This window comes from Macaca fascicularis, chromosome 3 (genome assembly GCF_037993035.2).
Source record: "Macaca fascicularis isolate 582-1 chromosome 3, T2T-MFA8v1.1".
Classification (NCBI taxonomy): Eukaryota; Metazoa; Chordata; class Mammalia; order Primates; family Cercopithecidae; genus Macaca; species Macaca fascicularis.
In genome coordinates, this window is record NC_088377.1 from 45,047,501 (window position 1) to 45,072,812 (window position 25,312).

The window sequence follows — 25,312 nt, forward strand, 5'->3', positions numbered from 1 at the left end:
TGGGTGACAGAGCGAGACTCCGTCTCAAAAAAAAAAAAAAAAAAAAAAGTCCGAGACAGGTCTCCCTGGGCTCAGGTCAAGTGCAGGCCATGCTCCTCCTGGAGGTGCTGGGGGAAGATCCCCTTTCCTGGCCTTTACCAGCTTCTAGAATCCACCTGTGCTCCTTGGCTGGAGGTCCTCCCTCCAGCAACCGCCCGTGTTTCTCCCCCGCCAGCCCTCAGCTCTTCCTCTCCTGCCTCCAGGGCCCTGGTGATTTGACTGAGCCACCAGGATAATCCCACAGCCTCTCCACATCTCAAGGTCGGCGATTAGCAACTTCCATTCCCCTCTGCCACCGAACCCACAAACATGGGATCTGGGGACCGGGACATGGACATCTCTGGGGGTCATTATTCTGCCTCCACAGCCGGTCACAGCACTGCTATGCCATGACCCAGCCAAGGCCTGTGCAGGAGGCAGGAGGGAGGCAGGAGTCTGGGACTCCTTGGGGTAACAAAGGTTGCAGCTATGACCGTGAACCTCAATCCCGGATGCAGCCAGCTGGAGGTCACCCCATCTCTGGACACAAAAGCAAACTCAGGGGGCTTGTGGGGAATGACTGCTCAACATAATTTACATCAATTTAAATGTACAGGCAGTGGCTCACTCCTGTAATCCCAGCACTTCGGGAGGCCAAGGCGGGCGGATCACCTGAGGTCAGGAGTTCGAGACCAGCCTGGCCATCACGGCAAAACCCTGTCTCGATTAAAACTAAAAAAATTAGCTGGGTGTGGTGGCGGGTGCCTGTAATTCCAGCAACTGAGGAGGCTCAGGCAGGAGAATCACTTGAACCTGGGAGGCGGAGGTTGCAGTGAGCCAAGATCATGCCACTGCACCCCAGCCTGGGAGGCAGAGTCTCCAAAAAATAAAATAAAATAAATCAGGGAACTTTGCAAATAAAAATACCCTTTTGGGCAGCAGCTGAGAGCTGTTCTTCCTGTTTCGAGGGCCAGATCACGCCGGGGAAAGACGCTAAGGTCACACCTGATACACAGCTCCGCCTCTGGGGTCCTCAAAGCTCCTACCCATCGTAAAAATATTAATCCTCTGCTCTAGTCATTTCAACTAACGAAAGTCTCTTCCAAAGAAACAATCCTAAAGATAGAAAAACACCAGTCTAAGGAGATGGGAGCTTCTTTCCTTAGGAGACTGACTCATTGGAGACAACCTACTTGTCTGACAGCAGAAAGAGCTTCAGACAGCAAAGCCCTGTCGTTAAAATGATGGAGGAATCCAAGAGGCCACACTCTGTGTGTGAGCAGAAAAGCAGGACGTGAAATCCAATGATTGCAGTCTCGAACTGTTTTTTTTTTTTTTTTTGAGATGGAATCTTGCTCTGTCGCCCAGGCTGGAGTGCAGTGGCGCCATCCTGGCTCACTGCAAGCTCCGCCTCCCGGGTTCACGCCATTCTCTTCCCTCAGCCTCCCGAGAAGCTGGAACTACAGGCGCCCACCACCATGCCCAGCTAATTTTTGTTGTTTTTTTGATTCTTTTTTTTTTTTTTTTTTTGAGACGGAGTCTCGCTGTGTCACCCAGGTTGGAGTGCAGTGGTGCGATCTCGGCTCACTGCAAGCTCCGCCTCCCGGTTTCAAGCAATTCTCCTGCCTCAGCCTCCCGAATAGCTGGGACTACAGGCGTGCACCACCACACCGAGCTAATTTTTTTGTATTTTTAGTACAGACGGGGTTTCACTGTGTTAGCCAGGATGGTCTCCATCTCCTGACCTTGTGATCCACCCACCTTGGCCTCCCAAAGTGCTGGGATTACAGGCCTGAGCCACAGCGCCCGGCCCTGTTTTTGTATTTTCAGTAAAGATGGGATTTCACTGTATTAGCCAGGATGGCCTCGATCTCCTGACCTCATGATCCGCCCGCCTCAGCCTCCCAAAGTGCTGGGATTACAGGCGTGAGCCACCACCCCCGGCCACCTCAGACATTTTTTAAGACCCTAGAACAAAGACTGGAAAGACGTTTACTGAAATATTAACGGATGCACTGCAGGGCGGGTGAGAACGTGGGTGTGGACTATCTTTTCCCTCTGTTCTACTTTTCTGAAATTTTCACATGTTCTGGAAAAGGAACATAATAAAACTAAGTTTACCTCTTTTTATATTTATTTAGTTAGTGAGTTATTGAGACAGCGTCTTGCTCTGTTGCCCAGGTTGGAGTGCAGTGGTGATCTCAGCTCACTGCAGACACAAACTCCTGGGCTCAAGTGATCCTCCCACCTCAGCCTCCCAAGTAGCTGAGACTACAGATGCACACCACTATGATAGGCTAACTTTTTAGTTTTTGTAGAGACAAGGGTCTCACTGTGTTGCCCAGGCTGATCTCAAATTCCTGGCCTCACGTGATCCTCCCATCTCAGCCTCCCAAAGTGCTGGGATTACAGGCATGAGCCACCGTGCCAGGGACTAAGTTCACCTTTAATCGAACTGGTTGTGTTCACTGCTAGGTTTATAAAATTAATCGAAAAAAAAAAAAAAAATAAAATAAAATAAAATAAAATTAATCGAGTCCCTTTGTTTGGTGTGTGAACGTGTGTGTGAATTTAGTAAGAGTGTGTGGTGTTTGGGTGTGATGAGACATAGAGACTGTGTGTGAGCAGTGGGGGTTATGTGTGTCTGCATCTGTGTGGACATGTCTGAGTGACTATGTATGCGGAATGTGTGTAAGAATGAATTATAGGTGGACTCTGTGGCTCACACCTGTAATCCCAGCACTTTGGGAGGCCGAGGCTGGTGGATCACGAGGTCAGGAGAGCGAGACCATCCTGGCTAACATGGTGAAACATCATCTCTACTACAAATACAAAAATAAGCCGGGTGTGGTGGCGGGCACCTGTAGTCCCAGCTACTCGGGAGGCTGAGGCAGGAGAATGGCGTGAACCCGGGAGGCGGAGCTTGCAGTGAGCCGATATCACACCACTGCACTCCAGCCTGGGCGACAGAGCGAGACCCCGTCTCAAAAAAAAAAAGAATGTGAGTTATGTGAGCATGTGTGTGCTACATGAGTGAACATGGGCGTGTGTGTGTAAATGAGCACATTGGTACGTGTGCACGTGAGTGTGAATGCGTGAGCTATCCGTGTGTGGGTGAGTGAATGTGTGGGGTATATGTGCAAATCCACACAGGTGCTGTGTGATAAGAATGTGTGTGCTGTGGGTGAGTGCAAGTGTGCAAGGGTGTGCATATAGGAAGCTCCATGTGTGCATGTGAATGTGGGAGAATGCCGTGGAAAGCGTGGGGTGTCTGTGTAAGTGGCGTGCGTGTGGGGTGAGCAGAGGTGTGTCTGTGTGGCTGGGGTGGAGGTGTGGACTCAAGTGGATTTTGCAAGAGTTGTAGAAGTGTGAGCACTGGTGGAACTGTGTGTGTGTGATATGGGTGTGACATGGGAGAAGATTTGTGAGCCTGAGTGTGAGTGTGCAGGTGTGAGTGTGTGTGTGGGTGTGGTGTGTGTGTGAATAAACGTCCGTGTGTGAATGTCAGAGTGTGGGGTGCCACAAAACCCGAGAACCAGGAACCCTGGGAAACCTGCAGTTCCGAGCTGCCCAGAGAAACCGCAGGAAAGGCCTGGCCAGCAAGTCACCATTCCTGGCTCCTGAGTGTCACCACGGCCAACCTTCCACAGGGCAGGCAGACACAAGACACACCACACAAGAGGAAGGGGAGACCCCAAGCCCCTTCCAGAAAGGCCTCTCTGGCCCCCAGCCAAGAGGCTGCCCCTCCCCTTCCCGGGGGTGCACACCCACTTCCCAGGCTTGGAACACAGCAGAGTGGCCCCGGCACCTGTGAAAGGAAAAAGGTGACATCCTTTGCTCTCCCAGCACAGCTGGCTGGCAGCTCTCCTCCTTCACCCAAGGCCTGGAGATGGCCGTGGCTGAGAAAGGCTCGCCGGGTTCCCAGGCTGCTCCAGAGACATCCCTGTGTCCTCGCCAATGGTGTCTGAGCAGGACCTCCCCTCCCTCATCCGTGCAGAGCAGAGGCCCAGCGTGCAGCATCTCGCCCAGACTCTATAACCATGTGACGCACTAACCACCACTAGCTGCGTGGCCTTGAGCAGGCAGCTGACCCCCGGGCGCCCCCACTTCATCTGCAAAGCAAGGGTCACGGCACACCGTGGCTCCGAAGCTAGGATTCCGTCACGCCACCTCCACTATCCTGCAAGTTCTACGCCCGCAATAAATCAATCAGCTGTGCAGGGCTCCTGGGGGCAGCCAAAGCCTCTCAAGCTAGCTGTTCCGAGCACCCTCCTCCAGCCACGACTCCCGAGGCCTCCAGTGCAAACCCTTAGAACACACAGGGCTGGGCTTTTTCTTTTTTCTTTTTCTTTCTTTTTTTTTTCTTTTCTTTTTTTTTTTGAGACAGAGTTTTGCTCTTTTTGCCCAGGCTGGAGTGCAATGGTGCAATCTCGGCTCACTGCAACCTCCGCCTACCGGGTTGACACCATTCTCCTGCCTCAGCCTCCCTAGTAGCTGGGACTACAGGCGCCCGCCACCACATCTGGCTAATTTTTTGTATTTTTAGTAGAGACGGGGTTTCACCGTGTTAGCCAGGATGGTCTCCATCTCCTGACCTCGTGATCCGCCCACCTCAGCCTCCCAAAGTGCTGGGATTACAGGCGTGAGCCACCGCACCCAGCTGAGGCCATTTTGATTTTATTTTAAAGTCTTGCCACATGGACAACGGCCAGGGGGCTTCACACATTCAGTCGACTCCAGGTACAGACCCCTGATCTTTTCAGGGTTCTTCACATGTTCTGGCCTCCCTGGCACAGTGCCCCTCACAAAACAGGGGCATCACGGCTAGGCGCAGTGGTCCACACCTGTAATCCCAGCACTTTGGGAGGCTGAGGCGGGAGGATTTCTTGAGCTCAGGAGTTTGAGACCAGCCTGGGCAACACAGTAAGACCCTGTGTGGTGTGGTGGGGCGCACCTACAGTCCCAGCTCCTCGGGAGGCTGGGGCAGGAAGACCACTCAAGCCCAGGAGGCCGAGGCTGCAGTGAACTAGGATGACGCCACTGCACTTCAGCCTGGGTGACCGAGCAAGACCCTGTCTCAAAACAAAAATGAAAGCAGGAGCATCAGCTCAGGAGGCGTGTGGGAAAACACAAGTTCCCCCAGATCTGGACTGAAGCTGCTGCCCCCACCACACCCCCAGCACACCCCTCGGCAAGGCCAAGGCCAACACCAACAGGCCCAGTGCACTATGACACACTTTCTAAAACTGGTCACATGACCTCCCACCCCAAGAGGTCTTCTGCAATGACAGCTCAACACTCATTCTGGCAAGTGGGGGATCTGTGCCCCATCTCTTGAATGTGGCAGCTTCTGGGACTGCCTTGGTCGACAGTGTGTGGAAGTGATACCATGTGACAGCCAAAGCCAGGGCCCATCCTTCTGGTTTTCTGGAGATGCTTGCTCTTGGGACCCAGCTGCCATGCTGTGAGGAAGCCCAACTAGCCTAGGTAGAGAGACGACATGGAGAGACCACATGGAGAGGCCACATAGAGAGACCACATGGGAGAGGTCTCATGGACAGGCCACATGAGGCCGCATGACAAAGCCACATGGAGAGGTCTCATGGACAGGCCACATGAGGCCACATGGAAGTGTTCCAGCCAGCCACGGGCCCTACTGAGGTCCAGGTCAACACCAGCATTGACCACTAGACCTGTGAGTAAAGATGCTTCCAGGAGACCAGTCCCCAACTGCTGAGTCACTGCAGCAGAGGCTCCAGACATGGTAGAACAGATAAGTCGTAGTGCCGTCCCTTGTGCAAACACCTGCCCTGGAGAAGCCGTGAGCACCTCACAGTGGCCGTTCTGGACCCTGAACTTGGGAGTGCCTTGTTATGTACAAGATGGAATGTTGTTGGCTATTGCTCAGCCTTGGCGCCTCCTCTCCCCGCTTGCCTGTTGCTGTAATGACAGTCTCAAGTGTGTCTCTGAAGGAAGGGCTCCTGGGCTTCCTCGCTGCATGCATTCCCATCCTCTCTCCCCTGCTGCAGCCACTGGCGTCAGCGGCACAGTGGATCCGCCCCCACCCACTGCCCAATTCCCCAGCACCAACCTAGCCAGACACGAGACATCACCAGGGGGCAGTGGGTGCATGTCAACCGCAGGCAATGGCTCAATGCTGGGCAGGATGGGAGGCTCCCGGCCCTATGTCGCCATTTCTGCCAGGGAAACACCATCACCTCAAGGACCAAGCCAGAAGGAGGTATTGCTGAGTCCCCAGTTCATGTGAGGGGCCCCATTGTGGCCACTACGTTCTGCAGCAGCCCTGTCCCCATCTGGACTCTGGTCCCTCCTCCCACCTCCTGCCCCACTCAGGACCAAGCCTCTTCCCAGAGGCCAGGACAGGCAAAGGAGGTCTCTGCTCCAAACTGACACAGCAAATAAACCAGCCTCAAGAGCACACGTGCCGGGTGCAGTGGCTCATGCCTGTAATCCCAGCGCTTTGGGAGATTGAGGTGGGTGGATCACCTGAGGTCAGGAGTTCAAGACCAGCCTGACCAACATGGTGAAACACTATCTCTACTAAAAACCCAAAAAATAGCTGGTCATTGTGGCACATGCCTATTATCCCAGCTACTCAGAAGGCTGAGGCAGGAGAATCCCTTGAAGTCAGGAGGCAGAGGTTGCAGTGAGCCGAAACTGCGCCACTGCACTCCAGTCTGGGCGACAGAATGGAACTCCACCTCAAAAGAAAAAAAAAGAAAGCACATGTACTGCAGATTCCACTCTTTTTTTAGGTGGAGTCTCGCTGTTACCCAGGCTGCTGGAGGGCAGTGGTGCAGTCTTGGCTTACTGCAGTCTCCACCTCCCAGGTTCAAGCGATTCTCCTCCCTCAGCCTCCTAAGTAGCTGGGACTACAGGCACACGCCACACCACGCCTGGCTAATTTTTGTACTTTTTGTAGAGACGGGGTTTCACCATGTTGGTCAGGCTGGTCTCAAACCCCTGACCTCAGGTGATCCACCAGCCTCGGCCTCTCCAAGTGCTGGGATTACAGGCGTGAGCCACTGTGTCCAGCCCAGATTCCACTCTATCGGGGCACCCAGAGGAGTCAAACTCATAGAGACGGGAAGTAGAATGGTGGGTGCCTGGGGCTGAGGGAGGGGCTGGGGAGTGAATGTTTAATGGGGACACAGTTTCAGTTGCAGAAGATGAGAAAGTTCTAGAAGCGGATGGTGGTAATGGCTGCACAACACTGTGATGTGCTTAATGCCACTGAACTGTGCAGTTCATTTTTTTTCTTTTTTGAGACGGAGTCTCGCTCTGTCGCTTAGGCTAGAGTGCAGTGGCGTGATCTTGGCTCACTGCAAGCTCTGCCTCCCGGGTTCACGCCATTCTCCAGCCTCAGCCTCCCAAATAGCTGGGACTACAGGCACCCGCCACCACGCCCAGCTAATTTTTTGTACTTTTAGTAGAGACGGGGTTTCACCGTGTTAGCCAGGATGGTCTCGATCTCCTGGCCTCGTGATCCACCCACCTCGGCCTCCCGAAGTGCTGGGATTACAGGCGTGAGCCATCGCGCCCGGCCAGTTCATTTTTTTTCTGAGACAGGGTCTTGCTCTATCGCCCAGGCTGGAGTGCAGTGGTGCAATCATGGCTCACTGCAACATTGACTTCCCAGGCTCAAGCAATGCTTCTGCCTCAGCCTCCCCCCAAATAGCTGGGACCACAGACAGTCGTGCGCCTCCATGCCCAGCTAATTTTTGTACTTTTTATAAAGACAAGGTCTGACTATGTTACCCAGGCTGCTCTCAAACTCCTCGGCAAAAGTGATGTTTCTGCCTTGATCTCCCAAAGTGCTGGGATTACGAGTATGAGCCACCGCCTCCCGCTTGAACTATGCACTTTATTTTTTTTTTTTCTTCAAAAAAACCCTCTGCTGGCAAATTACGCACTTTAAAATGGTTAAGATGGGCCAGGCCTGGCGGCTCATGCCTGTCATCCCAGCACTTTGGGAGGCCGAGGCAGGTGGATCACTTGAGGTCAGGAGTTCGAGACCAGCCTGGTCAACACGGCGAAATCTTGTCTCTACTGAAAATATTTTAAAAATTAGCCAGGCATGGTGGTGGGTGCCTGTAATCCCAGCTACTCAGGGGACTGAGGCAGGAGAAACGCTTTAACTCAGGAGGCAGAGGTTGCAGTGAGCCATCACACCACTGCCCTCCAGCCTGGGCAACAGAGCAAGACTCTATCTCAAAAAATGATAATAAAATAGAATGAACAAGGCTGAGGCTGTTTCCACAGCCTCGGGGGAACACCTAAGCTGACTCGGCCCTGCCTGCCTTCAGCCAGTTACCACTTTTGCCGTCTGAGCTGCCACCAGACCACAGGGAGGCTTTTGCAGTGTGCAGCCTGTACAACCATGCCAGTGCACCTGCACTGCTCCCTGCCAGGCCCATCCTGACCTACGCAGCCTCCTCGCTCACCTTTGGCCTCCCCAGCCCAAGGCTGTCTCAGCTGTCACCTCCTGATGCCCCCTGGGGAGTGTGTGCCCCTCTGCTCCCCACTTTGGGTCTTGTGTCTCCATCCACACACCTCTGTTTCAGACAACCTGCACCCCACCCAAGCACAGCACCCACCCCCCACCATCTGAAGTGAACGAAGCCACCAGCCTCGGGCCCAAGGAAGGGGTTGTAGGTAAGAGGTCAAAGCGTCCCTGCTGGAAGGAGCACACAGCTGCCTGGCTTTCTAAATCAAGTCCATTTTATTTGAAATTTTCCACATGCCACACATGTACATGAAAATTCCCATCCAGAAGGTAGTTTGCTACAGGGAACACCAAAGTCAGGAGCAGGCATCACCGTGAGACGCCATGGGGGCAAGTCAACGGGACGGGGACAGGGAGGTTGGTCATCAAAAGGCAGGTAATGCATGTAGGGTCATTTAGCACCTGGTCATGAGATATGGCAAGACCCCCGGGGCCAGGGAAAGGTCTCGCCTTAAAAACACGTGGAGCTCTGCTGTCTCTGGGCAGTCTCATGCGGATGGGCAATGCTCAGAGGGTGGCGAAGGGGCTGGAGGGAGGTACCACCAGCAGCTGCAGGGGAGGGGCACACACACACACAGGCACGCACGTGCTTGCCCGTGAACACCCCCCGGCACACACACACCCTTGCACACTCCCCACCCTCTGCCCCAGACACATCAACAACACAGCGGTCCAGGCTCTGGCTCACTCCCTGGGAGGCTTCTGTGGCCAGGGTTCCCCCGGCAGGTCTGGCGGCAACAGCTTGGAGAAAAGCCTCCCAGGACCAACCCTCATTCCCAGGTCCACTGGTCTGGGGCGGGAGTAGCCAGGTGTTCTGATCTGGGGTTTTCCTGTAAACTGACCCCTTCAGCATTTCTGCTTTATTTTTCGTTTTTTTGAGACAGGGTATTTCTCTGTGGCCCAGGGTCGAGGGCAATGGTGTGATCTTGGCTCACTGCAACCTCCAACTCCTGGCCTTAAGCAACCTCCTGTCTCAGCCTCCTGAGTAGCTGGGACCACAGGCACACGTACAATGCCCAGCTAACTTGTTTTTAAATTTTATGTAGAGATAGACTCTCACTATGTTGCCCAGGCTGGTCTCGAACTCCTGGGCTCAAGCAATCCTCCTGCCCCAGCCTCCCAAAGTGCTGGGATGACAGGCTTGAGCCACTGCGCCCGGCCCCTCCCATGTTTCTTGAAGGAGCTTGAGAGAGTAGAGGAGCCCTGATAACAGCTGGCCCGAGTCACGGCCACCACGGCGTTCCTCAGTGTCTGTGGGGTTTGTGTTCATCATGCCCAGTAGATCTAGAAACTTCTAACTTGAACCCACACCCCCAAGTGCAAATGAGACCCATGGCCATCATGAAGAGCCCCCCCAGCGTCGTGGTCAAGGCTACCAGGAACTGGCAGCAGCGCTCTGCCCACGTCCACAGGAGGCGGTCGACGTCTCCTCTGCCTCCGGTTTAGCAGCCCCACACTTCATCGCCACACCTTGTCCATGACTTTCACAAGCTTTCTTACAAGAGCTCTGTAATGGGCCAGGCGCGGTGGCTCACGCCTGTTATCCCAGCACTTTGGGAGGCCGAGGCAAGAGGATCACTTGAGGTCAGGAGTTCAAGACCAGCCTGACCAACATGGTGCAACCCCGTCTCTACTAAGATACAAAAATTAGCCGGTCATGATGGCAGATGCCTGTAATCCTGGCTACTCGGGAGGCTGAGGTGGGAGAGTCGTTTGAACCTGTGAGGCAGAGGTTGTAGTGAGTGAGCCGAAATCATGCCACTGCACTCCAGCCTGGGGGACAAAGCAAGACTCCCTCTCAAAAAAAAAAAAAAAAAAAACAAAACCTGTCATTTTCAGATCCTAAAACGAGCAGATAACAGGGGAAGAGGAGGTGGGAGGCTGTCACAGCACTGCCTGCTGGGAGATCAGGGTCTCCGCATCCAGGGCTCCAGCACCCTCCATCCCTGCAGGAGCACTGCTGGCACCTCCAAGGCCGGGACACTGATCTGGAGCTTCATTGGCTGGCAGGGGCCCAGCCCTCAGCTGTCGCAGCCCTACTGCTCTAGGCCTGGCCCCTCCATGAGCCCCCCAGGCCCAAGCCTGAGCCCAGCCCCAGTCCCCTGGGCCCAAAGGCCTGTGGCTCTGGGTCCGGGCACAGGGAGTGGTTGAGGGAGGGCGCTGCTGAGCTGGCAGGCATGCCTTGTGTGTTTTTAGCGCCAGAGGAGCTCAGCCCATCCTGGCTGCAGTCCTGGGTCAAAGCAGCAAGTGTCCTCCTGCCCTGTGCACACACAGGTCCCGGGACAGCCTCTTGGAGAAGAAACGTCTCAGGCCTGTGTCCTGGCAGGGCGTCCGGGGGCAGCGGATGGCAGGGATAGGGCCCGCCTCCTCTGCTGCAGAAGGCAGCAGCCCTCACCCAGCTCCCCTGGGCTGGACGGGCCCTTGAAAGCTAGAAAAGCCTCATACAGCAGAGAGGAGCACCCAAGGCCCAGAAAGGCACCTTTGCTCTGGGTCCTCAGGCTCAAGTGCCTGCCCTGGGCCACCTTCAGAAGCCTGGTGGGGCCCAGTGTTGCCTGGTGACATGGAGCAGGCAGCGGGGCAGAGGCTGCGGGACAAGGGGCTGCAGGGTCACAGGCCACAGGGCCATGGGGCCATGGGGCCGCAGGGCCAGGAGGAAGTCAGTAGAATAAATAGCAGCTAGGTCTGGGGTGAGCTGGGGGCACAGGCAGGACGGGGCAGCCAGAGAAGTAGGAGCTCTCCCTTTTAAAGAACAAAAGGATACATACCCTTTCCCCTCCACCCTCTCTCCAACCCCTCAGTCTCTCCCTCACACTCACACAGGGAAGACGTGACTCACACACGCATGCACACACAGGGCACAGGTTTACACAGGCACACACACACAGGCACACGTACACGCAGGCACGTGTGCACACACAGGGCACAGATACACGCAGGCACATGTGCACACACAGGGCACAGGTACACACAGGCACACCCATGCAGGCACACGTGCACACACAGGGCACAGGTACACGCAGGCACACGTGCACACAGGTACATGCACGCAGGCACACGTGCACACACAGGGCACAGGTACACACAGGCACACCCATGCAGGCACACGTGCACACACAGGGCACAGGTACACGCATGCACACGCACGCAGTCACGGGGACAAGTGCTGACCACGCTTCTCCGGCAGGCAGCATATGGTCTGCCGCTTAACAGCCAAGCTCTGCCAATTGGGGACTATTAGGGTGGGTTCTTTTCCCAGCATCAAATGCTGCAGAATATAAATTGCAACTAACACTGGTGCCAAAATAGCACTTAGCGAAAATAAGCACGTTATTAACATCTGGTGAAGCCCATCTCGGGGGTAGCAGCAGCGGAAATTCTTGCTCCAAGTCAAAGGATGGTTGCAGGGGACACTAAAAATACAAGGTCCACTGTTTCGGGGGTGCTTTCCAAGGCACTATACCCCAGCCTCGGGAACGGCCCTTCCCCCAGTCCTGTCTATGAGTATAAATTATGCTGCTGGTTAAAACCGCTTGCTCATGAGAACAGGACACCCAAGCATGATCATACACACGCTAGGATGCATTCCTGGTGCAAACGCAATTCTCTGGCCCCAGTGGGGAATGTTCTGGAAGAAAGGAGAGGGGCGCAGAGCTGCAGCGCCCAGAGACACAGGCTCACTGAGGGTCCGGGAGACTCCCAGGCCACCTGCCTCCCTCCTGGGCCACATCCCCTGCCTGCCACACCTCAGTCTGAGAGCAAGAAGTGGTCAGTACTGGGAGGTACCACACCACCGGATCTGATCACTGCGCCTGGTGGTCTCCAGGTACCATTTTAAAGCTCTAAAGAAACGCCCAGGAAGCGTGTGTGTGGGCCGTGGGCAGCTGGTCCTGCGGCCTGCAGGTCAGGAGACGGGGCCGAGGGGTATGGCTCTCAGAGGCCATGACAGGAGGGCCAGAAGGCCTCTGGGAGGCAAAGGTGTGGTCTGGTGCTGGTCCCACCACCAGGCTCTGCTGAAATCAGCCTGCGGACCGGCCTCTCCAGCCAGGAGGCAAAGGTTCTGCACTGGGTGCAGCCTGGGGCTGGGAGAGGACCCGTGGGCTTCAGAGAGGAGGCGTTGACCCCATACATACAAGAAAGAAAGTCAGGGTGAAGTGGGAGGAGACCTCGAACCCCAGATCCGCCTGTGCCAGTGAGCAGAGGCGCCAGGGCAGTGCCAAGACTGCCATGTGGAGAGCTGGGAGGCAGCCTGCACAGGAGGGCTGTCCCTCCCTACAGCTCTGACCCCAGTTCTCCAAAGGCCTCTGGGACAAGGAGCTGCTGAGAACCATCCCCGCCCAAGGGCAGGGCCGGTGATCAGAGGCCCGGGGACAGTGTCCCCCATTTTTTAACAGCAAGGCAAATGTGAGACACCGCCCCACAGGACGGTGGACCTGTCACATGGAAACCCAGGAGGATGACGGCAGGCTGGGCAAGGGGCCCTTCACCAAGAGCGGCCAAGGTGGCGGTCCAGGCGAGCAGGACCCAACTACAGCCCCCCTCAGAAGCCACCAGCCCAGGGACAGCTCTAGGAGCGCCTGGAGGTGGAAGGCGGCAGAGGTGACCAGCGTGGCACATGGGGTTGGGCCTCGGACGCTGGGAAGGTGTCCTCATTTTTGGAACAGCTTTAATTTTTTTCTCTTTAAGAGATGGGGTATCCCTGTGTTGCCCAGGCTGGTCTCAAACTCCTCGGGTCAAGTGATCCTCCCAAAATGTACTATATATATATATATACACACACACACATATACATATATATATATGTATTTTGAGATGGAGTCTTGCCCTGTCGCCCAGGCTGGAGTGCAGTGGCGTGATCTCAGCTCACCGCAACCTCCGTCTCCCAGGTTCAAATGATTCTCCTGCCTCAGCCTCCCGAGTAGCTGGGATTACAGGCACCCACCACCACGCCCAGCTAATTTGTGTATTTTTAGTAGAGATGGGGTTTCACCATGTTGGCCAGGGTGGTCTTGAACTCCTGACCTTGTGATCCACCCGTCTCGACCTCCCAAAGTGCTGAGATTACAGGCGTGAGCCACCGTGCCCAGCTGAGTATTTTTAAAGTCTTAAATAAAGTCATTCGAAATGGGGTCCTATGATTGCTACTCCAGCCTTATGAATCCTTTCTGGGTTTTAATGTTGCACGTTATTCTAACAAAGCCGAATGTGTATCTATTTCCCCAGGAATGCACATGGACCTTCCCAGGGAAGCTGAAGGCTGTGGGGTGGGTGGGAGCAGGAGGAGACCTCTCTCATGAGAAGCAGGCCCTGCTCATTGGGCTGAAAAGCCATAGGAGAGGCTCCAACCAGCAGTCCCAACCCCAGGGGACCTCTCTGGGGCCACAGGCATCATCGGGCTAGAAAAGTCCCAGAGACATGAGTGGGCTCAAGTGTGTTCTAATGGGACGGAGAGTCCTAAGTCCGCAGCCTAAACCGGCAAGCCCTTCCCCATGTCACACTCGGCCACGCAAGGGGACACTCAGACACACGGTGACCAGCCTGGCCGACTGGACTTCAGGGGGACAGCATGTGGCCGCCCATCCGTGGGGCCCTGGTGGCAGGTGACCACAAACACGACAGCCAAGGGACACGCTTCCCAGTCAGAATGGCACGGAGTTCCGGTCCTCCAGGCCCATCGACAGGGCCCCCAGGTATTGAGGCTCAGTGTACAAACCCCCAAGCCAGGCCCCAAGGGTCAGCCTGTTTCAGCCAGCCTCCACATCGACGGTCCCCTGACCCCCCTCATGTCAACCAGAGCACATCCCCTCAACCCAAACTTCACAGAGCAACAGTTCCCATGAGAGAGCCGCAGAGATGCCAAGAGCCCCAGGAGCCAGGTGGGGCGTGGCCGGCCGGGAGAGAGGCCCTCTTCCTCTTGTAACAAACCAAGGGTCCCTGGTGTCCCAGGCTCCTACAGCGTCTTGAGGTGACTCAGACCGATGGGCGGCGGCTTGGCCTCTCACCACCACAGGTTCGGCGGTTCCTCGGCCACTCTGCTCTTAAATAAGGTGATCTCATCCAGGTGCACCAGAGGGACGTCCCGGATGACGTCGGTCAGGCCCTCGTGGAGCAGAGGGAAGATGACGACGTTCAATGCGGGCCGCTCGGCCTGGAAGCTGAACCAGAGACAGGTGGTCAGCGGATTACGTGGGTGGCCACGGAGGGGACAGAGCCTGCCGGGGGAGCCCAGGAGGCACTCACAGCTGCCCCCGCCACCCGGGCTCACCTGGGGCTCCCGGAGAGACCAGGCCTGCTGCGAGAGTCACCCTCTATGCGCCTTGAGGGCCCCGTACGTGGCAGCCAGAGCTGAGGAGGAGCAGGGCAGCCGGGAACAGGCAACACGCTTCTCTCCAGGTTCAGGGGGCACCTGCTCCATGCCAGCCACGAGTATCAGAGGCCCCAGAGGCCAACCCTGCTCTGCAGATGCGGGAGAGCTGCCAGGACAGGCTGCCGTGCTCCAAGGCAGCAGAGGGACCCCACTGCAAGAGTGGCAAATTCAAGGCACCTGGCCCATGGACGTCCCACGGCCAGGACAGAGAGAAGGGACAGGTGTCCACACCCCACAGCCACACGTGGGCCACCTCAAGGGGGTGCGACTCCCAAGTCAGTGAGGCAGCAGCAGTCACTAGGAGGAGCAGATACCAAAGCGGCTACTCGGGAAAAGCACACGTTTGACTGCATGACAAATGGCAGGTGGGCGACGCTCCCAAAGCCCCCGCCCCCAGGCGACCAGCCTGCATGCATGAAAACTCATGCACAATTGCCACGGGGTGCCCACCGAGTGCCAGGCACGGCTCTGAGCTCGACAGACATGACCTCATTTTGCCTTCCCCACAACCCTACAACGAGCCACGGTCCCCCAGCGGGCCATGAAGCAGAGCAAGGATTCCCCACCCAGTCAGAGCAGGTCACCAGCACAGTCCTACTGGCCCTATTTGGCCAAAATGCAATGCAAGCCGGGCACTGTGGCTTGCTCCTGTAATCCCAACACCTGGGAGGCTGAGGTGGGAGACTCGTTTGAGGACAGGAGTTCCAGAACAGCCTGGGCAACATAGGGAGACTCTGTCTCTATAAAAAATATTAAAGGCCGGGCGCGGTGGCTCAAGCCTGTAATCCCAGCACTTTGGGAGGCCGAGACGGGAGGATCACGAGGTCAGGAGATCGAGACCATCCTGGCTAACACAGTGAAACCCCGTCTCTACTAAAAATACAAAAACTAGCCGGGCGAGGTGGCAGGCGCCTGTAGTCCCAGCTACTCAGGAGGCTGAGGCAGGAGAATGGCGTGAACCCGGGAGGCAGAGCTTGCAGTGAGCTGAGATCCGGCCACTGCACTCCAGCCTGGGTGACAGAGCGAGACTCCGTCTCAAAAAAAAAAAAAAAAAATTAAAAAATTAGTAAGGCATGGTGGCGCATGCCTGTCACCTCAGCTACTCAGGAGGCTGAGGCAGGAGGATCACTTGAGCCCCGGAGGTAGAGGCGGCAGTGAGCTATGATCACACCACTGTACTCCAGCCTGGGCAACACAGTAAGACCCTGTCTCTAAAAAAAAAAAAAAAGAAAGAAAGAAAAGAAAATGCAAAGACCCAAGTGTCAGCCCAGGAGCTCCAGGCAGAGGGAAAAACATAGCAGTGCCCCAGAGAGCAAGACAAAAACATCCAGGCCGGGCGCAGTGGCTCACGACGGTAACCCCAGCACTTTGGGAGGCAGAGGCAGATGGATCACCTGAGGTCAGGAGTTTGAGACCAGCGTGGCCAACATGGTGAAACCCCATCTCTACTAAAAATACAAAAATGAGCCGGGCGTGGTGGCGGGTGCCTGTAGTCCCAGCTACTCAGGAGGCTGAGGCAGGAGAATCCCTCAAACCCAGGAGGTGGAGTTAGCAGTGAGCCGAGATCATACCATTGCACTCCAGCCTGGGCAACAGAGCGAGACTCCGTCTCAAAAAAGAAAAAAAAAAAATCCAGACACTTCTTCCTAGAGGGTCTCAGTGGGTGCAAGGCAGGGAGGCACCCACAACAAAGAACCTCACCATTTGCCAACACTGAGTCAAGTCCCCCCGGCCACAGCAGCCACTTAAAGGGAAAAGGACAATGGGGTCCAGCTTCTCACTGTGACCCTGCCTGAGGCGGTGCTGGACTCACGACACACAGAGTCAACGGCAGAAAGGCACTCACAAAACCTGAGGTTCTGGCAATACAGATGCCATCACAGCCCTGGCCCTGCACAGTAATCTTGTGGGCAGCGATGTCCGTGACCGTGAACCCCACGGGTCACGTGGCAGATGCATCCTGGCCTGTGAAACCATCATGCCATGTACTTGACTTACATCAAACTCGACCCCCTCTGGCTCCAGCTCCCGAGGCTGCTAAGGAGCTGCTGTCAGCCGGGCACGGTGGCTCACACCTGTAATCCCAGCACTTTGGGAGGCCGAGGCGGGCGGATCACGAGGTCAGGAGATCGAGACCATCCTGGCTAACATGGTGAAACCCCGTCTCTACTAAAAATACAAAAAAAATTAGCCGGGTCTGATGGCGGGCTCCTGTAGTCCCAGCTACTTGGGAGGCTGAGGCAGGAGAATGGCGTGAACCCGGGAGGCGGAGGTTGCAGTGAGCAGAGATCGCGCCAGTGCACTCCAGCCTGGGCGACAGAGCGGGACATGGAGCTGCTGTCGAGACATGGAAGGTGATTTGTCTTTTTTTTTTTTTTTTTTTTTTGAGACAGGGTCTTGCTCTGTCTCCTAGACTGGAGTGCAGTGGCACAGTCAGCTCACTGCAGCCAGTAGCTGGGACCACAGGCACACCCCACCACACTGCCCAGCTAATTTTTTTTTTTTTTTTTTTTTTTTTTTTTTGAGACGGAGTCTCACTCTGTCGCCCAGGCTAGAGTGCAATGGCGCGATCTTGGCTCAATGCAACCTCCACCTCCCAGGCTGAAGCGATTTTCCTGTCTCAGCCTCCCGAGTAGCTGGGATTATAGGTGTCCGCCACCATGCCTGGATAATTTTCATATTTTTAGTAGAGACAGGGTGTCACCATGTTAGCCAGGCTTGTCTCAAACTCCTGACCTCAAGTGATCCACCCGCCTCAGCCTCCCAAAGTGCTGGGATTACAGGTGTGAGCCACCATGCCCAGTCATTATTTTCTATTTTTTGTAGAGACACGATCTCACCATGTTGCCCAGCCTAGTCTCAACCTCCTGGGCTCAAACAATCCTCCCTTCTTGGCCTCCCAATGCACTGCGATGACAGGTGTGAGCCATGGCACCCAGCCAGGATTCGTTTCTCACCACAAGCAAGGAATGAAGCAGGGGGACCTGCTCTTCCACATACCCTGGGGGGTCACAGGCTGCAGCTATCTCTGTGGCCAGGAAGGAGCAACCTGCTTTGGAGGTCCCTGGGTGATATGAGGAGGTACCACCCTACAGTAGTGTGCGGAGGGGACACCTGGGGCAGAGGGGGAGTCTCTGTGGATCGGGACAGAAAGGCCAGCCCTTCTTGGTGGTCAGAGGGCACTCCCGTGCGGCTTCATAGTCTGCTACATACATAACGAGGCTCAAAAAGACCGAGTTTGAGAAATGTTAAGATCCTCCTATAGTTCCTCAATGTGATGACTGGGTGTTCACACTCATCGGCGAGATGTGCCTCCCTCAAACCTTGTTAAGATGCTATAAACACATTACCCATCAGATGTGAAGAAAGAAAAAAAAAAAGGAGGCCAGGTGCAGTGGCTCACGCCTGTAATCCCAGCACTCTGGGAGGCTGATGCAAGAGGATCACTTACTTGAGTCCAGGAGTTCAAGACCACCCTGGGGGCTGGGCATGGTGGCTCACACCTATAATCCCAGCACTTTGGGAGGCCAAGGCGGGCAGATCACCTGAGGTCGGGAGTTCGAGACCAGCCTGACCAACATGGAGAAACCCCATCTCAACTAAAAACACAAATTAGCTGAGCGTGGCCAGGCGCAGTGGCTCACGCCTATAATCCCAGCACTTTGGGAGGCTGAGGTGGGCGGATTATTTGAGGTCACAGGAGTTCGAGACAAGCCTGGCCAACATAGTGAAACCCCATCTCTACTAAAAAATTAGCCAGGCATGGTGGCACACACCTGTAATCCCAGCTATTCAGGAGGCTGAGGCAGGAGAATTGCTTGAGCCCGGGAAGCAGAGGTTGCAGAGAGCCAAGATTGTGCCACTGCACTCCAGCCTGGCCAACAGAGCAAGACTCTGTCTCAAAAAAAAAAAATTTTAGCCGGGTGTGGTGGCACATGCCTGTAATCCTAGCTACTCTGGAGGCTGAGGCAGGAGAATCGCTTGAACCTGGGAGGCAGAGGTTACAGTGAGCCAAGATGGCAGCACTGCACTCCAGCCTGGGCAACAAGAGCAAAACTCCATCTCAAAAAAAAAAAAAAAAAATTAGCTGGTTGTGGTGGCGCATGCCTATAATCCAGCTACTCCAGAGGCTGAGGTAGGAGAATCAGTAGAACCCAGGAGGCGGAGGTTGCAGTGAGCCAATATCGTGCCACTGCACTCCAGCCTGGGAAACAAGAGCAAAACTGTGTCAAAAAAAAAAAAAAAAGGAAGACCAGCCTGGGCAACATAGGGAGACTCCATCTCTATAAAAAAAATTTAAAAAATTAGCCAGGAGTGGTGGCATGCACCTGTAGTACCAGGTACTGAGGAGGTTGAAGCAGGAGGATCACTTGAGCCTGGGAGGTCAACGTTGCAGTGAGCTGTGATTGCACCACTGCACTCCAGCCTGGGCAACAGAGAGAGACCCTGTCTCTAAAAAAAGAAAAAGAAAGAAAAAGAAGAGACGGTGGCCGATACACAACCGTGTGTGAAGGTGAGTCTGTCAGGGACAGGAGGGTGCTGGCCATAAAAAGAGTCAGCACCATCACAAGCGACAGGTTACCAGCGACAGGTCTGTCGGCAGCCACGCCACTGGCCCACAGGCCGGCCCTGCAGGCTGAGACACAGAGAGACGGTTGAGACCCCAGGCCACCCAGCGGACGGGGCAGGTGAGCTGCACAACAGCCCAGGGCCAGGTCCTCCCTCTGGCTCCATAATCCTCCAGGCAGGAAAAAAGAAAGAGAAAAGCGTCAGGAAAAGCGACAACAAATCGGCGCTCCTCCTCCTCCCGCGCCCTGGGTGCATAGTAGGGGGCGGGGCCTGCGGCCGGTTCCCGGGAGCCCCAGCGCCACCTGCTGGGCCCTGGGCGCAGCTGCAAAGGCCAGAGCTGCAGAGCTGACACTGACTGCTAGGTCCATAGGTGCCCTGGGCTGGAAAGTCTGGGGAAGGCCGGTCAGACCCTGTCTGCAGGTCAGCTGGGACCTGCGGCATGGGCCACGCTGCTGTGATTGGGGCCAGCGTGGAGCCAGGCACAGGCACCGAGGCTACGAGGAAGCTGTGGTACAGGCATCTGTGGACACGGCCTCTCCCACCTGGCTTTGGGGTGGTATCTGACTGCCAGCAGGGTGGGGAGAGAAAGGCTTTCAGCAGTCCTGGGGGAATCCAGCCTATGTGAGCACAGAGGTCCCTGCAATGCTGTGACCCTGTCATCTGCAGAAGATCCTGACAGGGCCTGCCCAGCACGGAGACTGGAGGTTCCCACGGAGGCCCCCCTCGGCCTTGGATAGCCCTGCACAGCCCCCGACATGGCCCGTCTCCTCTTCTAGGCGTGAACTCCCATCCCTCCAGCACTCACTCCCTGCCTCATTGCTCATTTCTCCATCTGTAAACCGGGGCTGATAGCACTGACCTCACAGGTGAGGCTTGAACAAGAGGCAAGACGCAGTGCCTGGAGCAGACAGAATGCGCAGGACAGAGGCACCAGGGGGCCCAGGCAGGCACCCTGGAGGGGCACACACGGGAGGTGCACTGCGAACACGGAAGCCTCAACACCCTCATCCCACTCTGTTGGCAGCAAGTGCGACGTGGGTCCCACCACAGGCCCGGGCGCTGCGCCAGGTGCGGGACACAGGGGTGGGGAATGGGGTCACAGAGGGACTGGCACAGAGGGATGGGTACGGCTTTCGCCCAGCAAGTCCTGGGGCTGCTCTCAAACACCACGCAGCAAGCATGGGTGATCAAGGGCTCTCCCAGGCACCTGTGTGTAACCAGCGCCCTCTGGGGCCACCTGCGAGCTCAGCGCCGGGCTCAGCTTGTGCCTGAGGACACAAAAACACCAAAGAAGAGCTATGGAGCACCAGCCTTCAAAAAACAGACCGTCCAACCGGAGAACGTAAAGAGCTTCCTGCATCCACCTTAGATCATCAGACTTGCCTAAGAAACACGCAGGTGCAGGTCAACCCAGGAGGCCAGAGGAGAAGCTCCCGGAGCCGGCCACAGGCAGTAGGTAAATGGAGGAGAGCAGCTCAAAGCAGGGGCTGGCATCCGGTGCCACGTCCAACCAACCCGCCTGCAGCACCATGCAGAGAGGATTCTGAGGACCAGAAGGAAAAGCAGGCTCATCGGAGCAGGAAGCCTTCGAGGGTCATGAGCGCAGCCGTCCTGAACTGCTTGGGGATTGTGGACGTTCTCCGCTGCAGCAGGGAAACAGAGAACTCCCAGAGCCAGTCCCCATCGCTGCAGGAAAAGCCACACCCCTGCAGAGCTGAGACGGCCCCACGTGGGCTGGGTCTTAGGGCCCCAGACTCACAGGCCACAGAAGACAGGCAACACCCACTCCCAAGTCCCTTCAACAAAACACACCTACGCAGGAGGTGGCAGCTCTGGGTGCACAGTCGCAGCCTCCCACTGGCTGGAGGGCCTGTGAGTGGAGTCCAGCTGCAAGCGTAATGGGGAAGAAGGCCCGAGGCTCCTCCCGCAGCTGACAGGGCAGAGCTGCCTGCATCCGCCACACCTGAGAAAACCCAGCTTTGGCCTCTGGGTACCACAGCCTCACAGAGCACAGTGTGCCCCTTCCCCCAACAGCTACCGCCTGTCCCCAAGCCCACTCGGCTAAGCCCTTTGGAGCCTGTGACCCACTCAGCCCTCCTAAAAGGGGGCACACATCAGCAGGCGTCACATCCAGCTCACAGCACAACGATGCTAAGGTGTGAGGAAGCAGAGCCAAGGGGCTAAACTGGAACATTCTGGCCACCACCCAGGTTGCCCCGCTGGTTCCACTGCAGGCAAAAACAAGATCCAAAGCAAAGTCAAGGACACAGTGACCGTGTTTTCCATAAGAGCCATGAGCCAGGGCTGACCACCCAGACACCCAATTGAGGGCCATCAGGCCAGCACTGAGAACAATCACTTCGGGCTTTATTTACTGACACAAGAAGACTCTATGGTGTAGTGCTACATTTTTAAAAATCAGATTACAAAACAACATGAGAACCCTATCTCCAGCTGATTCTCCAGGGAAAATTGGCAGCTTTCACTGTTGGGAAACCTTCACTTAAAAATAGGTTGATGTTGGCCATACCTGTAATCCCAGCACCTTGGGAGGCCGAGGTGAGTGGATCACCTAAGATCAGGAGTTCGAGACCAGCCTGGGCAACATGGTGAAACCCCGTCTCTACTAAAAATACAAAAATTAGGCCGGGTGTGGTGGCTCACGCCTGTAATCCCAGCACTTTGGGAGGTCAAGGCAGGTGGATCACAAGGTCAGGAGATCGAGACCATCCTGGCCAACACAGTGAAACCCCGTCTCTACTAAAAAAAATACAAAATATTAGCCAGGCGTGGTGGCAGTGTAGTCCCAGGTGGCACCTGTAGTCCCAGCTACTCGGGAGGCTGAGGCAGAGAATGGCGTGAAACCGGGAGGGGGAGCTTGCAGTGAGCCAAGATCGCGCCACTGCATTCCAGCCTGGGTGACAGAGCAAGATTCTGTCTCTGAAAAATAAATAAATAAATACAAAAATACAAAAATTAGCCAGGTATAGTGGTGCACACTTGTAATCCCAGCTGCTCAGGAGGTTGAGGCAGAAGAATCGCTTGAACTCAGAAAGCAGAGGTTGCAGTGAGCTGAGGTCCCGCCACTGTACTCCAGCCTGGACGACAGAGTGAGACTCTCTCCAAAAAAAAAAAAAAAAGGTTGATGCATAGTCTAAATTTTTAAAAAGTACTATAAACACAAGTTGTTTTTACAACCAGAGAGGGGGAAACCCCAACCAGGGTTATTCCTGAGAAAGCCAGCGGCAAACCGCAAGGCCAACAGACTGCTCCAGAGTCTGGCCAGCAGGGCTGTCGGGACCCAATGGCTCGAGACCTCCTGGCTGGTGGCTCTTCTCGCAACTCTGTGAACAGCTGGGGCCTCCTTCCTGTCACCTCTCCCCACCTGCAGGGACACGAACACTCAGGGCATTCATGTCCTGCTGCCCCCTTGGCCGGGCGCACGCCTCTCTCCGGAGCCCTGCTCACTTCAGCACTCAGCCCGTCCTCCTGAGAGGTCTTTAAATGCGTCACTCCCCAGACCGCCTGCGAAGCTCTAGCTCTCTCCAGGAATCGCCTCCTCCTGACTTGTGTTCAATTCTAGGTGCTCACCTGAGTTCCTGCTCAGCAGCAGAGCATCAAACTCCAGGACGCCCTGTCACGAGGGGAAGTGGAGATGCTAGCTAGCTCAGGGAAGAGGGGCCAGAGCACGTGGGCCTTCCAGAAAGGGTGGCGAGGAGAGGGAGAAGGAAGGGTTCTCTGTTAAATCTACCGCTTTTACCCACAACTGCCCAAGTAACCACTGCTTCTAGATCTAAACAACGTGCAGAGATGTGAAAAATCCAGAGTTAAAAGATGGTTGCAGGCCGGGCGCGGTGGCTCACGCCTGTAATCCCAGCACTTTGGGAGGCCGGGGCAGGCAGATCACCTGAGGTCGGGAGTTCGAGACCGGCCTGACCAACATGGTGAACCAATATGTCTTTACTAAAATACAAAATACACACTGGTGGCACACGCCTGTAGTCCCAGCTACTTGGGAAGCCGAGGCAGGAGAATCGCTTCAACCCAGGAGGCAAAGGTTGTAGTAAGCCGAGATTTCGCCACTACCCTCCAGCCTGGGCAACACAGTGAGACTCAGACTCGAAGAAGAAGAAAGAAGAAGACTTTTGTACTTGTGGGAGAGGAGAGCTTGAACTATCTAGAAAATTTACCACATGGCTAGGGAGTGCTCAAGGAGAGGTTGGGCCACGCGTGGGAGACCAAACCCCTTGCTTTCACCCTGTCACTGCCTGGTGCTTGTCGATTCCAAGAAATCCCTGGTAGGCACTCGGTGAGGGCTGGGGACCAGGTCATGGGATGCTGGTGATGTCTGCAGCCCCTGAAGCTGTACGCAACCCATATCACTCACCTGCGGAGAAGCGACTGCTGCAGGCTCTTGCAGGTGGCAAGGGACTCCCCGGTGAACAGGTGGCACATGACGACGTGTAGGCAGCGAGCCATGAAGGCCAGCACGGCATCGGGCTGGAGGGTGCCGCTGCGGGAGACCAGGCACAGGCGCTGTAGCGAGGGGCACTGGCTCAGCGCCTGGAAGAACTGGGCGTTGGCGCTGAAGTAGGGCTGCTCCAGCCTGCGGGGAGAGAGGGCAGCTGTGAGGCCCGAGGGAGGGGCTGGCAGGCCAGGCCAGCTGGGCGCCTGGAGGTGCTGCCAGTGGAAGCTTCCTGGCGTGGGGCCCAGCCTGGCTGTTCCCACGCCCACCCCATACCACTGTCCCCTGGAGTACTGGGTGCCGACGCAGACCCCCAGGGTCCCCCTTGGAGATCTGATTTGGAGGTGACCCAGTGGGCCTGATGCAAGCAGCCAGCCGGTGTCTACAGAGCCCAGCTTTGAGTCACCAGCCAAGGTCATAGGCATCTGTGTCCGCAGCCTGCCTGGTGCACCCCAGACTCCCAGGCACCCCGTCTTTCTCAAACGCTGGTGTGCTGGGTAGCAGATGCAAAGAGGACTCCGCATGTGGCCCCTGCCCTTGGGAAGCTCAACTGGACGGGGAGGCAGATGGGGACTGAACACCATGAGAGAGGGCAGTAATCTGGGAGGTGGGGGGGGGGAGAGGGCGGGAGATCTGGGAGGGGGAGTGGGGTGGGCAGGAACCTCAGCCAGGTGGGGGCCACTCCAGCTACGACAGATGGGAAGACAGAGCTGGGCGGCTGCAGAGCCAAAGCAGGAGGCCGAGGGGAGTGAGGCCAAGTTAAGAGGTTGGCAGCCAGGGCAGGGCCGGGTCACAGGGCAGGGAGGAGGCCCCACAAGTCCACACCAAGGCTACAGTGACAGAGACCAAGATGGGAGAACCCAGGGGGAAGGGGAGGACTTGGGAAAGGGAAGTAGGGGACGACGTTCTAGATCCTTCCTGGGGAGTCCATCCATGCAGACGGAAAGCAGGACAGGCTCGAGGAGCAGTGGCAGATGTGGGGATACGGCGCTGCTGAGGACAGGTCCAGGGGCCCTTGGAGAACCAGGCTGTGGGACTGGGCAAGACCTGGACTGTGGCAGGCCGTGGGGTGCAGTGAGCCTCTGAGATAAGAATCAAGAGGGAGCAGAGAGGCTGGAAGGGAACTCACGTGACTTCAGGGGCTGCCAGGAGCTCCCGGGGTGGAGGGAGAGCCGCTGGAGGGATGGGCTGAGGAGAATGGGGAGGGGCTAGTGTGGGTTGAGCTACAACACGTCCCGCCCACACACACTATGCAGGAGTCCTCACCATGGGACCTGAGGGTGTGGCCTTATTTGGATGCAGGTTCGTTGTAGATGCAAGGGAGTTAAGATGAGGAAACATCCTGCCTAACAGGGGCTCTAAATCCAAT

General features: G+C 56.0%; 1 protein-coding gene, 1 long non-coding RNA gene and 1 other non-coding gene across 5 annotated transcripts in view; 2 read left to right on the top strand and 1 right to left on the bottom strand.

The window, feature by feature from the left end:
* Positions 1 to 25,312, bottom strand: part of FBXL18 (F-box and leucine rich repeat protein 18) — a 69,491-nt gene that overhangs the window by 20,912 nt on the left and 23,267 nt on the right. For 2 of the 3 annotated variants that reach the window (XM_065541623.2, XM_045387856.3), the window contains exon 4: positions 23,866 to 24,084. In XM_065541623.2, the coding sequence (XP_065397695.1) occupies positions 23,866 to 24,084 (219 nt within the window). Of the gene's footprint in view, positions 1 to 13,347; positions 14,698 to 23,865; positions 24,085 to 25,312 lie in introns of those variants that run through there. The other variant, XM_005549065.4, reaches the window with a different exon arrangement.
* Positions 11,339 to 11,782, top strand: LOC135970078 (uncharacterized). The gene is made up of 4 exons (XR_012432185.1): positions 11,339 to 11,436; positions 11,472 to 11,506; positions 11,556 to 11,620; positions 11,670 to 11,782. It is a non-coding gene; the product is annotated as an uncharacterized lncRNA (long non-coding RNA).
* On the top strand, positions 18,163 to 18,269 carry LOC123572688 (small nucleolar RNA U13). Its single transcript, XR_006697235.1, has one exon. It is a non-coding gene; the product is annotated as a small nucleolar RNA U13 (small nucleolar RNA).